This window comes from Crocodylus siamensis, chromosome 5 (genome assembly GCF_052110815.1).
Source record: "Crocodylus siamensis isolate JL-2025a chromosome 5, ASM5211081v1, whole genome shotgun sequence".
Classification (NCBI taxonomy): Eukaryota; Metazoa; Chordata; order Crocodylia; family Crocodylidae; genus Crocodylus; species Crocodylus siamensis.
In genome coordinates this window covers 148,902,582-148,925,893 of record NC_143399.1, presented here as the reverse complement: position 1 = coordinate 148,925,893, position 23,312 = coordinate 148,902,582, and the positions used below count along the sequence as shown (strand labels likewise).

The 23,312-nt window shown below is 45.0% G+C and overlaps 1 protein-coding gene across 1 annotated transcript in view; it reads right to left on the bottom strand.

Moving 5' to 3' along the window:
- Window positions 1–23,312, bottom strand: part of SCRN1 (secernin 1) — a 74,430-nt gene that overhangs the window by 15,233 nt on the left and 35,885 nt on the right. Inside the window, exons 3-5 of the mRNA XM_090046643.1 lie at window positions 18,712–18,893; window positions 11,599–11,801; window positions 2,814–3,008 (exon numbers count right to left, since the gene is read on the bottom strand). Of these exons, the coding sequence (XP_089902769.1) occupies window positions 2,814–3,008; window positions 11,599–11,801; window positions 18,712–18,893 (580 nt within the window). The remainder of the gene's footprint in view (window positions 1–2,813; window positions 3,009–11,598; window positions 11,802–18,711; window positions 18,894–23,312) is intronic.

Here is a 23,312-nt window from a genome sequence, read left to right as displayed (position 1 = left end):
AGGACATGAACTGACAACAAAATGGTGGTTGGGAAGGCCACCTGCCACAATTTTTGTTCCCGACAACTGAGTGGCTAGGGGAGAACCAGATCTGGGGAACCAGATACTCACTATCTAGGCCCCTCACCCATATGAGGGTTTTGAATCACAGGGGTGGGGGAAGTGGGGGAAGTAGGTTGGAAAGGACCTTCAGGAGGTCATCTAGGTCAACCCCCTGCTCAAGGGATTTCCTTATTTTAACCATCCTAGACAAATGAACTCAATGAAACAGTAGTTACAAAAAGAGCATGAAGTGAATGCCCTGTAAAGTGCAAGCAGTCTTAAACCAAGCTAAGGCTCACCCCCCCTTGTAATTTAAGAAGGAGAAAAAAAAGTCATATCCAACTTAAACTGCAAGTTATTACATGGAGATATCTACAGTTGTAAGACTGTAGAGAAATATGAAGCTGTTACAGAGCACCACAATTTTTTTCCCCTAACATGTTGGTGCAGTTAAAAGTATTCTCTAATTTCCATTTCCAGCACAGACCCTCCAGATATTTCTCCTCTAGCTGCTCGAGCAGCGGGGGGCATGGCCAGCCCCATGAGTAGTATTGAGTGAACTGGCCAGGGTCTGCCTGGCACTCCCCCCTGGCTGCTGCAGTGGCAGGGCCAGGGGAACAACAAGATGCCGGCCAGTATGGCCGCCTGAGGCAGAGGCAGGGAGGGGGTTTATTCCCCATCCTGCCCCTGGGGAACCACAGCCAGGGTCTGCCCGCCCTGACCACCACTGCCCATCACTCACTGCGTGGAGCAAGTAGTGGGATAAGCCCCCTCTGCCAGACACCAGAGGGAGGGGGAAAGAACCCCCCTCCCTGCGCCCTTTCTGAAGCGTGCCTGCTGGCCAGCCTCTAACCATACCCCCACTCCGGCCACTGGAGCAGCGAGGGAGGAACAACCCTGATGGGGGCAGCAGCCTGTCATAATGTCCAGGGAGTGCAAGCCTCTTCCCAGAAGGGGGCAGCACTGCAGATGGGAGTGGGAGCCAGGCAAGCCGAGCAGCCACAGACTGCATGGGATGAGTGGCACTAGTGGAGCACTTGGGAGGCTATAGTGCCCTCTGAGCCCTGGTGCTGCTGCTCGTCCCATGCAGTCTGTGGCAGATCTGCCTGCCCTACTCCATCCCACCCCTGCCTGCAGTGTAACCCCCCACCAGGAAGAGGCTTGCACTCCAGGAAGCCATGAGAGGGGATGTTGCTCCCATTACGGGTGCTCCCCCCTCGCCACTCCAGTGGCAGGTGTGGGGGCATGGCCAGAGGCTGGCCAGCAGCGCCCTTTAGGTGAAGGGGCAGTGAGGGGGATTATTTCCCCCTCCCTCTGGCATCTGGCAGAGGGGGCAGGGAGGGGCCTTATTCCACTGCTCGCCCCATGGAGGGAGCGATCAGTGGTGGTGGCAGTTTAGACTGGCAGAACCTGGCTGCAGTTCCCTAGGGGCAGAGGGGCTGGAGGGGGAATAAACCCCCTCTGTGCCCCCTCTGCCTTAGGGGTCCATGCTGACCGTGTCTGGCCATGCCCCCGCCCCCACCACTGTGGCAGTGAGGGGGAAGCACCAGGCAGACCCTGGCTCGGGTCTGGAACAGGGAGGCGGAATTAAACCCCCTCTCTGGCCAGTTCACTCCAGGTTACTGCTGTGGCTGGCCATGCCCTCCTAGCATGGCTTTCCTGCAGCCAAGGGCTGCTCTAGCGCCTGCCCAGCTCCTGGCCTGAGCCACTGAAGGCATTCCTCAGTCCAGAGGGAATGTCTGTTGGCTTGCAAATTAGTTCAATCTAGGCAGGTTAGACTAACCTGCAACGACTGAATCAATTCAGGCTCTGGCTTTTTGAATATCTATCTCTAGCCAAGGAGTTTGGGCCAGATCTAGCTATCTTGATTAGCAAGCTCTGGACTGAACTGCAAACCCCTTTATGCCAGCTGAAATGCTGTCAAAGCTCTACTCTGCATGTAATCATTCTTCAGTTGTACCTGAAGATGCATTTATTTCAACAATTTTCAGCTATAGGTTGGTTCCACAAACAACAAGCAAGTGTTTCTCTCCCCCCTCTCAAATGCCTTACTGGGATGTTAATATCCTCATAGACAAGACAAGACCTGACACATTTTAAGGTAAGTTAGGTTTTTGAGGTAGGAGATGGCAGGCATGATCTTGCTTTTACTTTTTTCTATGCATTAAAACAGAGGTCAACCATTTATAGCCCAGTTTGTTTGTTTTTTCCACAGGTTGGATTTGGCCCATGGACATGGCCCATGGTGGCTCCGGAAGCTGGCAGTACGCTCCAGCCATGGCAGCAAAAGAGGCATCCCCAGGATCCTGCTGCCTGCCACATCTAGTTTATTCTGTGTGCTGTAGTAGAGGCAGCACCCCTAGGGTCTTAGCTCCTGCTTTTGCCTGTACATTCCCTTCACAATATCTGCTGAGCCCTGGGAAGTGCAGCCTCTGGCAGGGGCTGGGTTGCAAACAACAGTCATTTATAAAACATGCAAAGTGTGTACGCACCAGGATAGAGTGGCATAAAGCATTTAAACAGAAGTTTGTGATTCTAAAATTTAAGCAAAGTAGGGGTTAAGGCCTGTGTGGGTTTTGTTAATATATCTGTAATGAAACTAGGTGCAATTATCTCTTGATTACCAATCAGCTATTGATTATGTTTACATGATTTATGGAACAGAGCAAAGGCACTCCCCTACATGTACACAACTATGAAAGGTCTGATTGAGAAAAACAGAAATCAAACAGCAAGGACCACATGCAAAGAAAGGGATCACTGACACTTACCATCTTGGTTATCTAGGCTCTCCTTGCCTGCGCAGCATTTTACGTGGTCCTCTGCCACAGAGAACACTTTGGCAAAATCAAATTCTGCATCTCCATTCCACCATCCTCGACTCTCTGCATAACTCCTAAGTTCAGGATGCTCAGCATCAATCCTTGTGGTTAATGAAAGCTGATTACAAATACACTTTACTCCCTCTATGGAAAAGAGGAACATAACAATACAGCATTAATACAGTGTAGCTGGAAAGGATTTGCAGGGGTAAACTACTTGTATTTAGGAAACAAATGAAACCACTCGTTTTTCTGGACAGATGCCACATTAAAAGCAGAGGGCTTAACTGATAGCAGGCAATTGCAGAACCTGACTCTTCAGTATGCTTTGTAATACATTACTAGCTTTAGGGAAAAAGAAAAAGGAAAAGGAAACAAAAAACAAAGAAACAAAAAAACCCCACCACTTTGTGGGCAGAAAGTATCAAATGCTAGCATCTCTGCACTCTGGGAAAGACAACTCAAGAGCCAAAGCAGGGGAGAATCAGGCCCACATATTGCCAGAAAGTACATTATCAACATTTCATTTTCAAAGGCTTCCAGAAGAGACCATCTTGCCGTTTTGTCCAGAGACTTTATTAACAAGCTCAAAATGTGACTAATTTCCCAAAATACGTAACAGTCCTGCTTCAGCCCAGAATTTTCCCAAAGAGATTTTTTTACTAGAAAAGAAACTTCTAATACATATTCAACCACACCATTACACACATTTGCTGCAGAACTTCCCACTGCAGAAACTGAGAAATTTATTTGGCATTAAATCCGTTATAAAAGATAATTTTGATTTTGTTAATTGGAAAGGGGGGGAGGGGAATACATTTGAAACACAAGTAAAAACAAAGGCTTGAGTTCATAGATGTTAGGGTTGGAAGGGACCTCAGTAGGTCATCAAGTCTGACCCCCTGCCCTGGGCAGGAAAGAGCGCTGGGTGTTTGCCCAGTCTCTTCTTGAAGACCCCCAATGTAGGAAAAGCACCACCTCCCTTGGAAGCCCATTCCAGATTCTGGCAACACTTATTGTGAAGAAGTTCTTTCTAACGTCCAACCTAAATCAGCTCTTCGTCAATTTGTGGCCATTGTTCCTAGTTACTCCACGGGGTGCCCTAGTAAAGCCAGCATCTCCTGCTGCCCTCCCCCATATTCCCTGCTGCCCTCCCCCAATGAATTTGTAGGTAACCACAAGATCACCTCTCAGCCTTCTCTTGCAAAGGCTGAAGAGATCTAGGTCCTGCAGTCCCTCTTTGTAGAGTCTTCCCTGCAGGCCTCTGACCATACAAGTGGCCTCCTCTGAACCGTCTCAAGATTCTCTGCATCCCTCTTGAAGTGTGGCACCCAAAACTGGATGCAGTACTCCAACTGCTGCCTGACCTGTGCTGCATAGAGGGGAAGCATCACTTTCATGGACCTGTACATCATGCATCTGCTAATGCATGATAACATGTGGTTAGCCTTGTTGATCACTTCATCATATTGACTCATGATGACTCATGTTCATCTTGGCATCAGCTGTGACTCCAAGATCCCTTTCTGTTGCTGTGCTGCTGAGAAGGTCGTCCCCCAGCCTGTAAGTGTGTTGGTGGTTCATTTTGCCCAGGTGCAGCACTCTGCATTTATCTCTGTTGAACTGCATCCTATTTCATTCTGCCCATTTTTCCAACCTGTTCTATAAGGTCCACTTTCCAGTTAAATTAAAAGCCGAAAACAAACCCTCCCTCACACAAAAAAACCAGGTTTAAACTGTTTTAGTATTTAGAAACATCATACAACTATCCAATTATACTCTTTCCCTTACAGAAAAATTAAAAAGCATTTAACATGACAACTTACGCTTAAACAAGATTTTTTATACAAGATTCAATAAACATTAAGAAATAGTTCAAAGCCCAAATAAAAGCCATAAATAAGGATATTTTGTAAGACTTGTTTTTTCATTTTTTTTAAATCCGACTAAAATATTTATATCCATATTCTGACCTCAGATAGCATCATTGCCAATTGCTGCTGCAAACAGTAAATGCATTGCAGCTGTAATGAAAGGAGAGTTAGAAATATGGTTATAAACTCTTAAAGTACATTTGAAACATGGCATAGACTATTTTTTAAGGCAAAGTAAATGGTATTTAATAAATGCTATTAAATATTTTAATATATTGTCTTCCATACTTATTTTTATAAAAAACGGATTTGCTTTTCTAATGGGCCATGAATTTAAAAATTAAAGACCTGCATTAAAAAAGTTCTAAAAGTCGATTACTGCCTGCAAACCCATTGCTGAAACAAAGGGTCAGTTGCAGGCTGAAATACCTTTTTCTGCTTCACTGGTTCACACTTCCATACTTGTACCACTGAAGGGCATTTATCATTGCTTAGCTTATCACTTTTAGGGGTTTGGGGTATTTTGTTTGTTCTCCCTTTTTTTTTTTAAATAAGAAAGCCAAACAATTTTCTTTATCTCACCAACTGGTACATATTAGTGTTAATATCAAATTAAGTGAAATGCTTTGTAACAGCCCTCTAAATATTACATCAAGAACTCATTTAATTTGTTTTTCTTCTCTCTCCCCGCTCCTCTCTGAGTCAAAATGACAGAATTACTAGTCAGTGATGATTTTTTTTTATGTCAGAGGAGGAACAGTAACAGAACACTATTTCCTATCTTTATAATCAAAACATTCACTAGACAAGCTGGATGTCAAGTCAGCAAGGCTAGATGAAATTCATCCTCAATAGGTAAAGAATTAGCTGACAAAATTGCAAAGCCATGGGAGGATCTAGGAAATTACAGACTGGTCAGTCTCACTTCAGTACTCAAAAGATTATGGAGCAGGTCATCATGTAATCTGTTTCTAAGCACCAGAGTAGAACATGGTAATTAGAAACAGTCAACACGGATTTGCCAAAACCAAGTCTTATTTGATTAACCTGATTTCCTCCTATAACGAAGTACAAGTCTTCATGGATAGTAAGACAGCAGTAGATGCAATATCCTCAGCTTAAGGATATCAACATAATTCTCATTCTGAAGCTAAGGATATACACTGTAGACAGAAGTACTGCAAGGTAAATAGACAACTGGTTAGATATAGTGCTCAAGTGTAATCATCAACAGCCTAATTTCTAAATGGGAGGAGGTATTAAATAGGATTCTCCAGGGATCTGTTATGGGTTTGAGGATGGGACTAAGCACTTAGTTAGCAAATCCATTGATTAAGCTCAGTAGAGTTGCAGACACTCTGGATGACAGGATTAAGATTCAGATATTACCTTGGGAAACCAAAAAGAGTGATCCAAAGTTGAGTTAAATTCAAAGAGGACAAGTTAAAAGTCTTGATCTAAGGATGGAATAGATCACATGCATAAGTACAAACTACAGAATGGCTAGCTAGGCTGCAATACTTCAAAAAAGGAACCAATGGTTGTAGAATTTCATAGATTTCATAGACATTAGGGCTGGAAGGGACCTCAGGAGATCATCGAGTCCAGCCCCCTGCCCAAAGGGCAGGAAGTCAGCTGGGGTCATAGGATCCCAGCAAGATAAGCATCCAATTTACTCTTGAAGGTGTTCAATGTAGGTGCTTGAACCACCTCCAATGGCAGACTGTTCCAGACCTTGGGGGCTCGGACAGTAAAGAAATTCTTCCTTATGTCCAGCCTGAAACAGTCTTGCAGGAGTTTGTGACCGTTCGACCTAGTCATCCCTTGGGGCGCTCTGGTGAACAGACGTTCCCCCAGATCCTGGTGGTCACCCCGATAAACTTATAGGTGGCCATCAGATCACCCCTGAGCCTACGCTTTTCCAGGCTAAAGAGTCCCATGGCTCTCAGCCTGTCATCGTAAGATCTGTTTTCCTGACCTCTGATCATGCGCGTGGCTCTCCTCTGGACTCTCTCAAGCTTCTCCACATCCTTTTTGAATTGTGGAGCCCAAAACTGGACGCAGTACTCCAGCTGCGGCCTCACCAAGGCCGAGTACAAGGGGAGAATGACGTCTCGGGATTTGCTCGAGAAGCATCTATGGATGCACGCCAGCATTTTGGTCGCTTTACTAGCCGCAGCATCGCATTGCAGGCTCATGTTCATCTTGTGGTCAATGATGACCCCCAAGTCTTTTTCTTCTGTAGTGCTAACCAACGTAGCATGGCCAAGCCTATAAGGGTGCTGCAGGTTTTTCCTCCCAAGGTGGAGAACCTTGCATTTTTCAGTGTTAAACACCATGAGGTTCTCGTCCGCCCATTTGCTGAGCTTGTCCAGGTCAGCCTGGATCACCCGCCTATCTTCTGGCGTGGATGCTTTGCCCCAAAGTTTGGTGTCATCTGCGAACTTGGCCAGTCCACTCCTGACTCCAATGTCCACATCATTAATGAAGATGTTGAAAAGGATGGGTCCCAGGACAGAGCCTTGAGGGACCCCACTGGTCACAGGGCACCACGATGAGTGACTGCCATCAATCACAACCCTCTGGGTCCGATCACGAAGCCAGTTTCCCAGCCAGCGGATTGTGGTGGAGCCAAGGCCACAACTGGCCAGTTTGGCCAAGAGGTGATCATGGGATACCAGATCAAAAGCTTTTTTGAAGTCAAGATATATGACATCAATCTCTTCTCCCTTGTCCAGGTGATAGGTCACCTGGTCATAGAAGGAAATGAGATTGGTCAAACAAGACCTACCCACAACAAACCCGTGCTGGCAGCCCCTTAGAATGTTAGCCTGGGCCAGTCCATCAAGGATGGCCTCCTTAATAAACTTTTCTAGGATCTTCCCCAGGATAGAAGTCAGGCTAATGGGCCTGTAGTTAGCCGGATCCACTCTCCTCCCTTTCTTGAAGATCAGCACCACGTTGGCCTTCTTCCAGTCTTCGGGCACTACACCAGAGCGCCAGGAGTTTTCAAAGATCTGTGCCAGGGGCTGGGCTATGACGCTCGTCAGCTGCTTGAGTACCCTGGGGTGCAGATTGTCAGGGCTGGCTGACTTGAAGGTGTCCAGCTTCTCAAGGTGTTCCTTCACGGGGTCAGCATTGATGGAGGGTAGGGGATTCCCCTCACCCAGATTTCCCTGTCCCATAGCAGGCATGGGCGTCCCATGGGACTGATGAAAGACTGACGCAAAGTCCTATTTAATAGGTTGGCTTTTTCCTGGGCATCAGTTGTCAGTTGCCCCATCTGGTTTAGCAGGGGTCCAACATTGCCCTTGCTTTTCCTCTGGCTCCCCACATACCTGAAAAAGGACTTTTTGTTGTCCTTGATGCCTGAAGCTAGTTGGAGTTCAGTTGCAGCCTTGGCTTTTCTGGTTTGGTCCCTGCAGGACTGGACCAGCACGGAGTAATCCTCCTTGGAGGTGAATCCTGTCCTCCATCCTTTGTAGGCTTTCCTTTTTAGCCACAGTAGGTCCGCTAGGTCTCTGGAGAGCCAGGGGGGCTGCTGTGCCTTCTTGCTGCCTTTCCTCCGTGTTGGAATAGATTTAGCTTGTGCACTGAGGATCGCTTCCTTGAGAAGCAACCACTCTTCTTGAACTCCCATCTCCCTGGGGTCACGGTCCCTGAGGGCCTGACCGACTAGCCTCTTGAGCTTGTCAAAGTCGGCTTTTCTGAAGTCAAGGACTTCTGTGTTGCTGTCTGACTTGCCAGCTTTACGGCGGATGGTGAAGGTGATCAGCTCGTGGTCGCTGTCACCCAACTTCCCATCAATCACTAGGTCGCTGATTAGGTCGTCCCCCGTAGCCAGTACCAGGTCAAGCAGCGCTTTGCCTCTCGTTGGCCCATAGACTTCTTGGGTCAGGTAGAGGTCATCCACGCACGAGAGAAAGCTTTGCGCCCGCTCAGATTTAGCTGAGTGATCTTCCCAGGAGATGTCCGGGTAATTGAAGTCACCCATGACAACCAAGGTCCTGGAGCAAGTGGCCTCAGTCAGTTCCCGGGCGAACTCCTGGTCAAGCTTGGGACTTTGAGTGGGAGGTCTGTAGTAGACTCCCACCGTTGTGTCCCCTGTGCCGAATTCCCCACGAATTTTTACCCAGAGGGTCTCTAGCTTGTTGCAAAAACATCAATAACATATTGGGTTAAATTACCAAGACGGTCACTTGCAAATCAAGGGAAATGACTCTTCCATTCTATTCATCAGGTGAAACCTGACATTTTGTTTGTTTGTTTTGGGCTCTGCACTTCAAAAAGGTGTGGGCAAATTAAAAAGTATTCAGCAGAAGGTAACACAAATTTAGAAGATTAAATCTGAACAGAATATCAAGGGGGATTTAATAAGTCTCCCACATGAATGCTGGTTATAGAGGATGGTGACAAATTATTCTGTAGCCACAGGTGGCTGGGAAGAAACTGGCTCAAAATGCCAACAAAGGAAATTTAGGTTGGATATCAGGCAGAACTTTAAGTAATCTATTCCCTGTTTAACTACTTGAGAGAGGACAGAAAGGCTGTTTCAACACTGTTTTGAGTTTTGCTGGGGATGGGAAGTCAGCCCAGCTTGGCTGACTTCCCATCCCCAACTGTACATTGTGCTGGGGGTGGCAGGCAGCTCAACTGGGCTGCCTCCTGCCCATGCAGGGGACCAGGAAGCAGCCCAGTTGGGCTGCCTCCTGCCCCCAGTGCAATCTAGCACGGGGGACAGCTAGGCTGCCCCCTGCCGGATCTTGCACTGGAGATGGGAAGTCAGCCCTGCTGGACCGACTTCCCATCCCCAGGCTATGGTCAAAACGTTTCAACTTTCGAAACATTTCAACCAGCCTCATTTTGTTTTGAGGCTATTTTGACGGCCTTTGTTTCGTTCCAATTTTGCTGTTTCGACCTCAAAATTGGTCGAAACAATGTTAGAACGAAATGCCCAGTGAAATTTCACACAGCCCTAATAAATGTGTCTGGAATTGTTTAGACAGGTATAATCCTACTTTGAGCAGGGGGTTGGATTAGATAACAGCCTGAGGTCACTTCCAGTCCTGTTTTCCCGATTAGAATGGCGATTAGAAACTCTTAAGGAAAAGGTCTGTTCAACTACACTAGTCTTCCACAGAAAATCCAATGATCCCGATCTTGCGTCACCATACTGACGAACAGCATACCAGGTGTTCAAATGATACCAGTGTCCCACAAGATCTGTAGCATGAAATTTCATTTGAAAATACGTAAGAAAAATAAAAAAGCCTTCTGAAGCATGGGGCAATGTCAAGTGATGCACTGCAGTATTCTGCAGTCTGCAAAAAGTCTGCCCCATTCCTCCTGTTGCCAGTAGCTTTTGCAAGCAATGGGTATATACATGCTAGTCAGTTTTATTGCTACTCACAGGGCATTAAGAAGAGACACTGACAACTCCAGCAAGAATACAAATTTTAAGCTGCTACTTAAAAGAGCAACAGCAGATCTAGGCAACAGATTACTAGGACAACTCAAAAAGGTGGGGGAAGAAAAGATGAGACAATCTGCAACCAGGAAATTCAAATAAAAAAATGCTGCTACTAAACATCAGTCAATAAGTGGATCCAGAAGTGGCACTCAAGTCTCTGCAGCCAATCACTTCCTAATACCAGGGCTTCTCATCAGGGCACTACTACCCTTTCACCCATGTTAGCATCTAGTTGTAACTAGAAAAACTTACATTTCACCTTATTGGCAATTAGGAAGCTTTCAAACTTTGCAGAGAGAAAGAGCATAACTGCGAAGGGGGAAAAAAGCAATCCTGGTCTGCATAAAAATATTTAATGGACTGGAATAATGATGCTGTTACAAACATCATACAGAGTTTAATTGTTTGACTGATTTGAGCAAGTCAGATCCTTTTATGATTCCCTTTTAATTTTAGTTCAAATGAAAGGAGACAGGAGGGAAGAAAACTGAACATGGTGTTACACAACATCAGGCAGGGGTGAGGGAAATAAAAGAAAAAAAAATCAACTTCCCTCCCCCCGCAAAAACCCCTAGCTAAATTCACTTGTCAGCACTTTAAACCTATTCAACATGTAAGATGTTAAGGCCTAAATTTAATTTGATAAATCATTTGAATACAAATAATCAAGCAGTGCATAGGTCTGCTAGTGAAGTTCTAAAGAAAGAAGCCACTGCACAGGTGGAAGCAACTGGCTAAGCTGGTGCTAACCCAGCTTTCAACAGTGGTAGAACGCAGAGAGAATGCTCACCTTCCATTTATATGGCTAGTTCTAAGTTGACAACCTGATCGTGAGTTGTAAAAGCAGGAAAGCTTGTTATTACTAGATGGGAAGAGGATCAAGTGACATGCAAATGTCAGAGTGACAAGAAACAAATCAGTTTAAATAACTGCAGATAAAAAAACTCACTTAAAAACAGTTCAAAGCATAATATTTTTGATCATTTGTTTATCCAATACTCTTAAAATTAATTTAAACTAAAACCACTTTAGAGCTGCCTGTGAATATGAATTCAAATACACATACCAAGTGAAGCTCAAATAAATTCACAAGTAAGATATTTAAATCTAAAAAGAAGTTACATTCAGATTGTTGTTTTAGGAAGTGCTGAATGTTTTGCTGTATAATTGCTTACTGTTAGCAAAAGTACCAGCTTGTACTAACTAATAAGAATCCACCTCTCTTTAGGAACTAATAAAATAGTACAAAAGGGAAAAACAAGATTAAAACCGATTATTTCATTGAAAGTTTTTTTAATTAAAATAAGCCATTTAAATCATATGAGAGACAGAGAATCCACCCTGGCAAATTCTTTGTTGCAAAGCAGGTTTACTGCCAGTTAAAACTAACCTGTGATTTTTTCTGCTGCCCAATATTTTCCAGCAGTCTCTAGTATCCAGGCTTCTTTTCTGTCCACAATCAGAAATGCACTCTGGAAAGCATGGCATAAGCTCCCATCTTCATAGTAATTTCCACCTTGTCCATACTCTCTCAACAATGAAACTATTACATCTAAAGCTTCTTTAGCTGTTGCTCCTCTTTCTAGACCAAGCCTAAAACAAAGAAAGAAAGATCTACTAGAACTACAGAAACAATAAGAGGCTCATGTGTACTGATTCAATGAGCAGAGATTTTTATTTATTTATAACTAAAGCTAGAAAATGTTCCCACAGGAGTGATGCTGGAAGTGTCAAATCAGACCACAGAAATATTTGCTTTATGGGTTTATTAACCTTAATATCTGAGCCAGTGCTTCTAGTGTTGTTCGACTTCTGTCAAGTTTTCATGGTGGTCTCAGCTGACTTCCAAACTACCAAGTTAGTTTCACTAGTTCAGAGCATAGCAGATTGAAGAGTAAATGTTTTCGATCCAAGCCTTCAAGAGGCAACTACACTTAAAAAAAACCCAAAAAACCCATCAAAAACACCCCCTAACACGCACCAAAACTGCAGAGTTCTATTCATCCTCCTCTGGCAAAGTAAACGTGAAAAATTGTGTTTTCTTCTCAAGGTTGTTCTTAGGTTTTAAGTGTATATACTGCCACTGTTGTCTACAAACTAATACACAATCAGGCATGGCTATCACAGAGACAGGATAAGAAAGCAAAGTTACTTGTATTTCATAGCCCTTCTCTTGCCACACAACAATACTTATTGTCCACCACACTTTCCTTTCACATCACTATTCATTAAGTATTCTGTTCTGTAGGCAGATGCATTTGTTGAGGAGCGTGCCAATGCTTACTTTACTATGTTAAACTCCTAAAAAGTTCTTCTGGAAACAGTAAGCAAGGAACTTGCTGAAGTTGAATTTGACTACCTTAAAAGTAGGTATTAGGATTTCCAAGCTTGCATCATAAGAAATGATTAAATATTCACTTTCAAAATAAAATTAAAATAGTATAATGTATGTTAGTTAGCGTATTGATCTGATGCATCAAGAATTGTAGTCAAAATTAAAATCCTAATTAGTTTTTCTTAACAGTTACTCATTCATCCAACTGCTACCTAAACATCACAAGAGGTTTCTATTTAATCTTTCAGTTGATCTTTGGGATTAGCCAAGGCATACTATTTAGAAAAAAATTATACATAAACATGGGTTATTTTATACTTTAACCATACATTCCCTTAAATAATATTCATTTGCCAGGCTATAAAACCCTCAGTGTTAATGAAAAATAGAGCCTCACTTTCTGAAGCAGCAGTGCCTAGATCTGGTCTGTGGTATGGGGGATTAGCCTGGCATCCCCCTTTCCCTTTTGCAGCCCTCCCAGCTCTCCCCATCTACAGCTGGTGCTGCTTATTCTCCTCCCCACCTCCCCCTCCCCCAGCAGGCACCATTTACTCTCCCCCTGGTAAACAGCCCTGCTTTAGGAATGAAGTAAGCCCTCCTCCTTTCCCTCCCCATCCTCCCCCCTCCTACTAGAGGGGAATGGTGGCCCTCAGTGCAACTGGGTCACAAGTACCCAGCTCAACACTCTAAAACAGGGGTCAGCAAAGTCCAGCTCGCAGGCTGGATCGACCCCACAGTGAACTCCATTTCCCAGCAGCCCCTGCCCATATCACTGTGGCCAGCTTCTATGGAGACCCCAATAGCAGCAGCACCATGAAAGCATGGGGCCAAGGTTTCCATGGAAACTGGCCCCAGCAGCACTGGCCAAGCACGCAGCATGGTAAGGAGCTACTCCAGGCTGGGATCTTGCGGCAGTAACAGTGTGGTCCAAAGTTGGGGCAGAGCTGCGATTTGCTGCCCAGTACCCATACACCTTGAGCAGGGGCATTCAGATAGTGAGTCATGGCTCTGCCCCAGACCACATAGACATCACTGCAAGATCCCAATCCCAACCCCAGAACCGCTTCTTGCCCAGCTGTGCCCTGCCAGTGCTGCCAGGGTTGGTCTCCATGGAAATTATGGCCCCATGCTGTCACGACACCACCGATACTGGGGCCTCCGTGAAAATCAGCTGCAGCAGCACAGGCAGGGGTTGCTGAGAAATGAAGTCTAGTTTCTGGCCAGATTAACTATTTTCCCTACTGCTGCTCTAAAAGGTTGAGTACTGCTGCTGTTCTAGAGCAGGGATGCTCAGCCCCCAGCCTGTGGGCTAGATCCAGCCCCTGGTGCCATGTTATCCAGCCCACAGGATTGCTCCAGTAGGGAACCACTGCAGGCCATAGTCCTGGGCACTAACATCAGATATACAGGGCAGCATGAGGCCTGATGCAGGTGTGTGGGCCTGATCCTAGTATTCAGGGTCTGATCCAACCTGCAGTCCAGCCCTGTGCCACACATTTTGCCTGTCAGGCCAAAAGTTGAGCAATCTTCTAGAGTGTCACCGTCCATTGCAAGAAGCAAATCAAATAAACCATACAACCCTGCTACCTTCTAACTTTACACATTCCTTTAGGGACAGAAATTGAAGCAGAGGTTGAGATCCACATTTCTGGAAATTCTTCCTAGGTTGGGTACATAATTTGACAAAAGGATTTGAATTTCAGAGCTGTCAACTACCTATATCTCCAACTGAAGTCAGTCTAAAAAAACTTGAGTGGCCCACCCTCTGATGGAGATAGGTCCGGGGTCTGCAACCCCTGGCACGCCACCGCCAGCCCCGGCTCTGGGTAGCTGCTGCCAGCGGTGGAGCCCAAGCTGCTCCCAGCAGGCAGCTGGGAGGCTGCGAGTCCTGCTGCAAGCAGTTCAGGCTCCATGATTGGCAGCAGCTACCCAGAGCTGGGGCCGGCTGCAGCCAGCTGCACCAGGCTCTGGACACCAGACATCAGCTCTGCACCAGCACATGCACGCGTGCCTCAGAGCAGGTGGTGAGGGAGGGGTCTGAGGCAGCACAACCCTGATCTCTTCCCCAGTCCTGGCACAGAGCTGATGACTGGGCTCCAGAGCCTGGCAGAGCTGCTTGTAGCCAGCCTGGGCTCTGGGCAGCTGCAGCAAGTAGCAGGCAGGCTGCAAACAGCTGCGCCATGCTCCACAGCTCCGGCATCAGCTCCATGCCAGCAGCGACTGCGTGCGCACCTTGGGGCAGACAACAGGGCAGTGCGGCCCGCCCCAAGGTGCGTGCACAGTCACCGCCAGCATGGAGCTGATGCCAGAACTGTGGAGGCCGGCGCAGCTGTTTGCAGCCTGCCCGCTACTTGCTGCAGCTGCCCAGGCTGGCTACAAACAGCTGCACTGGGCTCCAGAGCCCAGTCACCAGCTCTGTACCAGGAGCGGGAGAGAGGCCGGGGTTGTGCTGCCTCAGGCCCCTCCCCCACCACCTGCTCCAAGGCATGTGCACACGCACTGGTACAGAGCTGATGCCTGGGCTCCAGAGCCCAGTGCAGCTGTTCGTAGCTTCCTGGCTGCAGCCAGCCCCAGCTCTGGGTAGCTGCTGCCAACCAGGAGCCCAGGCTGCTCCCAGCAGGCAGCTGGGATGCTGCAGGCTCTCCTGGCAGCAGCCTGGGCTCCGTGGCTATCAGCAGCTACCCAGAGCCAGGACCAGCTTCAGCCAAGAGGCTGCAAACAGCTGCTGCCTCCCCGGTCCTGGCCCCAGCCCCAACAGGTACAGTTCTGGCACCTGCAGTCTTCCTGGAGCCCAGGACCCGGGGGGGGGGGGGGTGGCAGCAGTTGTTTGTAGCCTCTCGGCTGCAGGTGCTGATAGCCATGGACCAGGCTGCTCCCATGGAAGCCCTGCTGCAAGCAACCCAAGCACCGTGGCTATCAGCAGCTACCCAGAACCTGGGCCAGCTGCAAACATCTGCTGCTTCTCCATCCTGGCCCCGGCCCTGGGGAGGCAGCACATATCAGCAGTGCTCCCCTCGCCGCTTTTGCAAAGCAGCATTGGAACCCAGCACGGCATGGCACAGTGGGGGGGGGTGCAGAAAACTGCCTGCTCCAAGCTCCCTGCTGCCCTGTCACACTTCCCCTGTGTGCACAGGAGCAGCATGGGCAGCAGCACAGAGTTGTGCCCCTCCCCACTGCCCCCTCCTGCAGGGGAAGTGTGGCAGGGCAGCAGGGAACTCAGAGCAGCAGGCAGCCTTCTGTGTCCCCTGCTGTGTCCTGCCACGCTGAGTTCCAACACTGCTTTGCAGAAGCAGCGAGGGCAGCACAGCAGGGAGCATTGCCAGTATGTGCTGCCTCCCCGGAGCCCAGGGCTGGGCCTGGGGCAGAGAGGTAGCAGATGTTTGCAGCTGACCCAGGTTCTGGGTAGCTGCTGACAGCCACAGAGCTCGGGCAGCGGCAAGGGGCAGAAGCAGGGCATCCTGTCAGTACCCCTTGCCCACATTTTGTTTTTCTGGCTTGCTGGCACTCTGGCACCTTCCAAGGTAGGCATTGTCGGGGTTTTTGGCACTCCGACCAAAACACATTGCCTACCCCTAAGATAGGTAGTAGTTGCTCCTCAGCTCTGAAACAGCCTCCCTTGAGAAACCCTAGAACCTAAATCTGGGCATCTTTCAGAAGTGATGTAAAATCTTTCCATTTAGGCATACATTTAGTACAGGGGATTTAGTTCTGGAGAACTGTTTGGGACATTGTTTAGGGAGCTTTAGTATTTTATTCTAATATTTTATCAGCTTATCTTGTATTTATTGTAAGCCTCCCTGAGCCACTTGTGGAGATGATGGCACATACATCAAATAAAATGCATCTTACCTTAATTATTTCCAGTTTGGGGCAGCACAAATACCAGACAGACCTCACCAGGGTTGAAAAAAATGGGGAAAAAGTACCTTTATTTTACATGGTAAATTCTTGTTAATGCATCTCAGAAGGGAAATTTTCCTTTTCACAACTGCATTGCGTTACTGAACCAGTTTAATACACCATAACCTCCCAAATCCTTTACTATGATACTGTTACCCAGCCAGTCCTCCACACCTTCCATTTGTATTTGGGGATTGATTTCTCCCTTCTGTCTTTATTGAGTTTCACATTGTTGAGTTTGAACTATTTCTCTATTGAGATCTTGATTTCTCATCTTGTCTTCCAAACATGCAATTTGTCTCAGCTTGCCACCATCTGCAGATTCTGCACATATATTCTCTATTCCTAGAAAAAATACTGAATAGAGCTGAACCCAGAAGTCACTTGTCAGAAACCAGCTGAAAATGTACTCCCACTTTGAGAGAAACCTAGGGTAAACTCTTCATAGTCCCATTTCTTCAGCCAGCAGTTGAAACTCTATTGTGATTTCCTCTACACATTTCCTTATTTTGTTTCCAAGAAGGTCATATGCAATGGCATCAAAAACTTTAAGCAAGACATCTGCCATCTCCCTTTTTTCTGCTGGGGCAATTATCTTGTTAAGGTAGTAAATTTCATTTATATGACAGGGGTTTTTCTTGACAAGTACACATTGTCCACTTACCACCTTTTCCAACAGATACTCAAATCAAATACTTAATAGTTTGTTTTTGCATCTTTCCACATTGATAAGTTTGACCATCTGGGTGACAAATCCTCCAGTTCCCTAAAAGACCTTTATGTCTGGGCTTCTTCAGTCCTTGGGGACCTCATCTAACCTCCATGAGTTCACAGAAATAAGCTGCTAATGCTTAGGAAATTAGCCAAAGGAATCTCTGTAGCACTCCAAAGTCAAGACCTGACAACTCAAAAACATCTAATTATTCTTTAACTTGTTTTTGCCCATCCTGGCCTATATTTCCATTTACTTGTTCAAGTTAACAGCATTTTTTGCTCACTTGTATCTTTTTTTTCCTTTTTGCAACCTAAATTAAAGGCAGCACCAATACTTCATTCAACCTTCTCTGCTTCAGTGTCTTATTTGCTCTCTTCCCCCATTTAATTAACAAATCTGTGCTTTCTTATTTCTTGAGGTAACAGCAATCAAACAAATCACAAGATAAAAGGATCAAAGATTTGATATAGGACAGCTGATGCGCAGACAAATGTTCATATGTCCACTCTCCCTATGCAATAAGAGACCTAAACCAGTATACCTTATCTCCATGTGAAACAGGGTTAAATTTTCATTTACCAGCAGTAAGAGAAGACAAAGATGGTTGCTGTGGCAGAGCTGATGCATAGTAAAGCCCTATCCCCTTAACCTGTATTTTGTTCTGCCTATACCCATCCTCTTATAATGCATTTACAAATGCTCTTGTTGCCTTATGTCCTTTCCTTTCCTAGCTGTACCTCCTTTTACAGCTTCACCTGTCTGAACTGACATTTTTTTTTTTAAATCTATACTTACCAAAATCCTGTTGACTACTGCCACTTCATTAGAAAAAAAAAACCCAACACTTTGCTCAGTAACAGTGGTTTTTACCACGACCATCATCTCTGTAGGCGATTGCTTCTTCAACTGGGAACATTTCTATAGACTCATTCATGACATCTCATAGCCTCCAACTTTCTGGTATTAAGATTCTCTTCACTGCAAGTTCAATGTGCAGCTTTAGATTTACGCTGCAGATCAAGCCTTTCAGGAAGCCAGCCTGGACTGAATGAACTTTCAGGGGTCTGTTTGCCAGCATTCAGAAGAAGGACAAATGGCTTACACTGGAATGAATGGGCTGTAACTTATTTATTTCAGGGCTTTTATGCAAATGCAGAAATAAGCTTTCTAGATCAGAGTGGAATACTTCAAAGAAATAAAAGAATATAGGCAATATATAACTGCAAGTTAATCACTTCTTCCTTACTCTTGGTGGGCTGTATTATAGCTTTCTTTACACTGCCAATATAGTACTGCTGGTCTCTATAGTAGGTAGTCCCCATCAGATTTAATGACCACAAGCTGGCTCAGAGAATCAAATACTTGCAATGTTTCAAACTTCCATGCTGCAATACATTGAACTGATAGTATTTTAGGCCCTGTACACACAGCACCTATAGTTTTTAAATTCAGCATTATGTCTTCTTCATTGATATTTTCCATCATTATTGGTAATATAAGTCCTCTTCCAGGCTTAAATTGGTTGATTCATTGTCCAGCCTTTAACCACTCACCTGACAAGATCCATTCCCAGCAGGGCTTCATTTTCAGAAGCTGGCTCTTTGGTTATGATGGCTTCATTGGCAATGCAGACTCCATGTTCATTCGCTCCCATTTCTGCTCCCCAAAGCCAAGCAGGTCTGCTTAATACAATAGCATGGGTCTTCGGCACCTGATCAATCTCTACATAAGTGCACTGCATGAAGAAACCAGAGGAGTAGAAATGAAAATACAAGCCATTTATTTTGTTCTCTTATTGTACAGTATTACATACTGAAGTTGTTACACTATAAACAGGACAAATGTTTTTGTAAAATACAAACAATATAATTTTGAAATACCTGGTATTTCTCAGCTTTGCCAAAAACAGGCAGATGGAGGGAACGGCTGAGGGAAGGATATTCCATTTTAAGAAATAACCCACATTATCTTGAAGTTCTTATGGTGGACCAATTAAAAGTTTTCTAAATATATCCATACACCTCTCATTGCACAAGGACAACATGGAGAAGTAGAGTACAAAGTACATAATCTTTGTGTGGGGAAGGAGGCAAAACCAAGGAAAGAAGAAAGAGTCACTTGTTTACCTTGACATGTCTTCTCCCTCACTCAGATCTTTGAAAATAGGTCATTCCTAGATTGCTGGGTTGGTTACACATATGCATAAGAACTAAACTGGAGGAAGAACTAAACTGGAGAAAAGGAGATTTACATTTTAGTTCTGAAGTCATTCTTAATGCTTACAGGACTAACTTCCACAATCCAGCCAGTCCTCCCCCACAATTCCCTCCTCACTGGTCAACACTGCTCTGTAAACACCTCTGATATAAGAAGTGGTCTCTCTCAGAGGCAGAAGAAAGCATTTTGTCCTCAACTGTGTCAAAATATGACTTAGCGGGAGCTTGCAGGTAGTATAGATGTTATGCTGGTGAGGGGTGGAGAGAGGAAAGTGCTCTCTCTACCATACCCTGAAACTTTGAAAAAGAATATCCTAGTTACAGGAGGCAAGATTGATATCAAAGAAAGGTGGGGGGCTAGGGAGGGAGGTTCTAGCTTCTCAGTTACCTTGCTTAGAAAGTACGAAATTGGACATGGGGTGATAGTTCATGGCTGGTGACTGGAAACCATGATTTCATTAGTCTTGGTTCATCTATGTGATTCAGCACAGCTGATACATTTCTCACGTTAAAAGCACTGACTTTGTTAGCAAGATCACAGGTATTATCCCACTGCCCAGGAAAACCAGGGTCAGTCGCACACATTGTCTTTGATTTTCCCTGGTGCTTTCATGAATATTACCAGTGTGAATGGACAGAAATGTAAGACACTGCAATTCTGGTCCCGCTCTCTGCTTGTATTTCGTGGCTGATGAGGCCATATAGGTAATTTATCCTACTGAACATGAGTATAGCATAAGAAATAACTGGAAGTTATAAAAAGGGAAGTCCACTTTTAGGAAAATTAGTCTGAAAATTCAGGTGAAGGTATACAGGTTGAGTATACAGGTTCAGTAACAGGCTTTTTCAGAACTAATGAAGTGGGAAAAAACAGGAATGTGTAGCAGAAACAACCTGTAGTTTCAAGGGGACAGAAATCCTTCAGTGCTAGGGCACCACAAACAGTATTCCAAGAGAGGCTGTGGTAACTCCTCACTAGTTCAGATCCTTCAAGTTTATGGAAAAGGAAGAATGAGTGGGGTAACTGCCATCCTCAAAACTTCTGATTTTTGTCCTTAGTAAATAGATGCTGACACTTAAACATATGAAATATTTCTTCTGTTTACTAAAGGACATATTCTGAATCTTGAAAAAAGAGTAAGGGAAAACAAGGAGAAGTCAGATATCTACATTCCTAATTTCATCTTCATTAAAGAAGATAAAAAGGGATAAAAATATTTCCATTGGCTGAGTGCAACATCTTTTTCAGATGCTACCAGGGTACCAAGTTCTGTGCTACAAGGACATTTCTATTTTTAAGTACACTACTGCCCTCAGTTAGTGTAAAAGGGACTTATGATCATCAGGACCAAGCTGTAGCTAGGCCACCTATTTATAGCAAGTTAAACTGTTTAAACTCTCCTTTTTTCCGTGTGGTGTTGCCTGCAAATAGATCAGAATTTCCGCAAATGTTTACTTATTTTTTTGCACAAATAAAGCTTGCTATTCACTGAAAGTATTTAATATTCACTCTCATTCAAGTATTCAGAGACTGACTGGTTCACCCATGTGACCCTGACTATTTGCTGTCCCCTGACTGAGGACCATAACTTCTATTCAGGCATTCATCCCATTTAACTGACTGGGATTTTAATTTTTCTGAAACACTCACTTATCCTGCTTGAGAAAAAGAAGCTGGAGATGCTCAGGCCTCAAGAATATTAAACATATTTCTTTCCCCACGAGACCATTGTGTACTGTTCACATATTTTAAATATTCCCACACAGTGTATTTAATATTATTTGGAGTCTCTCCCTGAATACTGTAGCTGTATGGAGAACCCAAAAATAGAAGCAAAATGGTTTAAATTCTGTAGTGAATATACGTACATTTGCAGAATAGCAGCAGTTAAGAAAAAATATATACGCTTCCTCTTATTGAAAGGATGTAGTACATCATGAAGCAAACATTTCTTGTAGAAATTAAGCTCTGAAAATTTCTGAAGAATCCTCCATTTATCTCTTTTCTGACAAGGCCTCATTCCATCATGGGAATTGTTTGAACATAGCATGCAGCTAGCTAAGGGGAAAAACCAATAAAGATACTGTTGTTTCTTTCTGTACTGATTTTTTCGTGTTCCCTGAACTTCAACATGCCTTGAAAACATGCTATATTTTTAGGCAGTAGTTGTGCAACTTCAGCTTCTGTATGTTAATCCATGTTAAAATAATTTCTTGGCTTAGGTGATTTACTCGTATATAAACTGACTCATGGAACATTATGTGAATATGTAGTGCTAAATAGCCAAGAAAGTTGACAATAGAGTACATTAGCCTTGCAAAATTGCTGTAAACTTGCTATCTTCTGTAAGGGATTACTACCCTCTCCAGGGGTGGCTGTGAAGCCCTTGAAGTCTCTTCAGTCCTCACTCTCTTTAGGCAATCACCCCTTCAGTCTTTCCTGTCACACCTTGATGTTACATTTTATATAGGGGGGAGACTGGAGTCTCCTGTGGTTCAGTGGCAGAATCCCTATTTGCCACACAGGAGGCCTGGGTTCAATTCTTGGATGCTTATATACAGCCAAGAAGGCATCAGATGTCTGGATTCAGCCTGGCCCTTGGATTCTGTCTCAGTGGCGTAAAGGGGGAGTGGAAGATCTGGGCAGCCTCCACTCCTCCAAGAACTCCTGCTTAGGGATATGTATTGAAGGTCTGGGTGACCTCTCATTCATACACCATGATCTGGAAGGATCAACAGTTGCCAGACATGAGGGAGGCTGCTTCCCAAGCTGTTCTCTCCAACCACCACCAGGTGCGTGTGGTTCTTGCCTTAAGGGCTAACACTCTTGTTATTTACATGATCGCCCTCAGCCCTTCCCCAGGTTTCTCCCTCCCACTGGCAGGAGCCCTGCTTCAAGCCTAGAGTCAGGAGCTTCACTCCTTGTGGCTCCAGGGATTGGCCTGCTTGACCAAACCAAGGGCTTATATCCCGGCCCTTGCCTCATTGAGTGATGCCCTCATTAGCTCCCTTCTTCACCTCCCAGCTGCTTTGCAGGGTGCCCCTCTTCTAAGTGACAGGAACATCCCACGCTGTCACACTACTCACCTACTTATTGCCATGAATATTTTTCCTCATTAACACAAATAAGAAAATAATGACATTTTGACATTTCACTTCCCCATGATATTGAGGGAATTAGGGAGGTAAGGGAAGAAATTTGCAAGCTGACAGAATTGAGGACTCATTCATGTCTTACCAGGCTGCCTGAAGGCTTGCACCATGTTACGCTCATGAAAAATGTCAATATATAAAATAAACACTTGTCTTGGGGGAGAAAAAAAATAAGACATTGGTTCTAGATAAATAAAATTATCTTGTAGGTCCAATTGTAATTCCACTGTTATGTCAAGAACAAAATATAGATGCGAGAAGCAGGGGAAATGAGGGGAGACAGAGCTCTGTCAAATTTACTCTAACTGTAGTACAGCAACCCTAGAGGCAGACTGGTACTGGAGGAGGTCCCGACATTCCTACTGCCAAAATTTGCTGCTGTCCACCCTACAGATGAATAACTGCCCAAATGGATTTAAAAAAAAGGAGCAAGAGAAAAAGGTATTTCTGAAAGTCACTGAATTGGTTGTTTACATTTTAGAAAGAAAGGGGGAAGAGAAGAGGAGAGACTAACCACATCCTTTCATCAAGGATGAGAGGAAACTCATGCAGAGAGATATACTGCCCTACCAGGAGTTTGCTTGTTGCCACTCTTGCTCAACCTCACTTATTCCCACAGTCCCAAGTGCCAGGGCCTCCCAGCACTAACTTCAAAAGCAATATCATCATTCTGCAAGATTTAAAAATGTATTACTGTTAGCTCTAATGGCATATTCATCTAGCACTTGTGCTGTTTGATTCCAGTGATTGTCAGTGCTGGAAGCACCAGCACTGATGATGCCAGC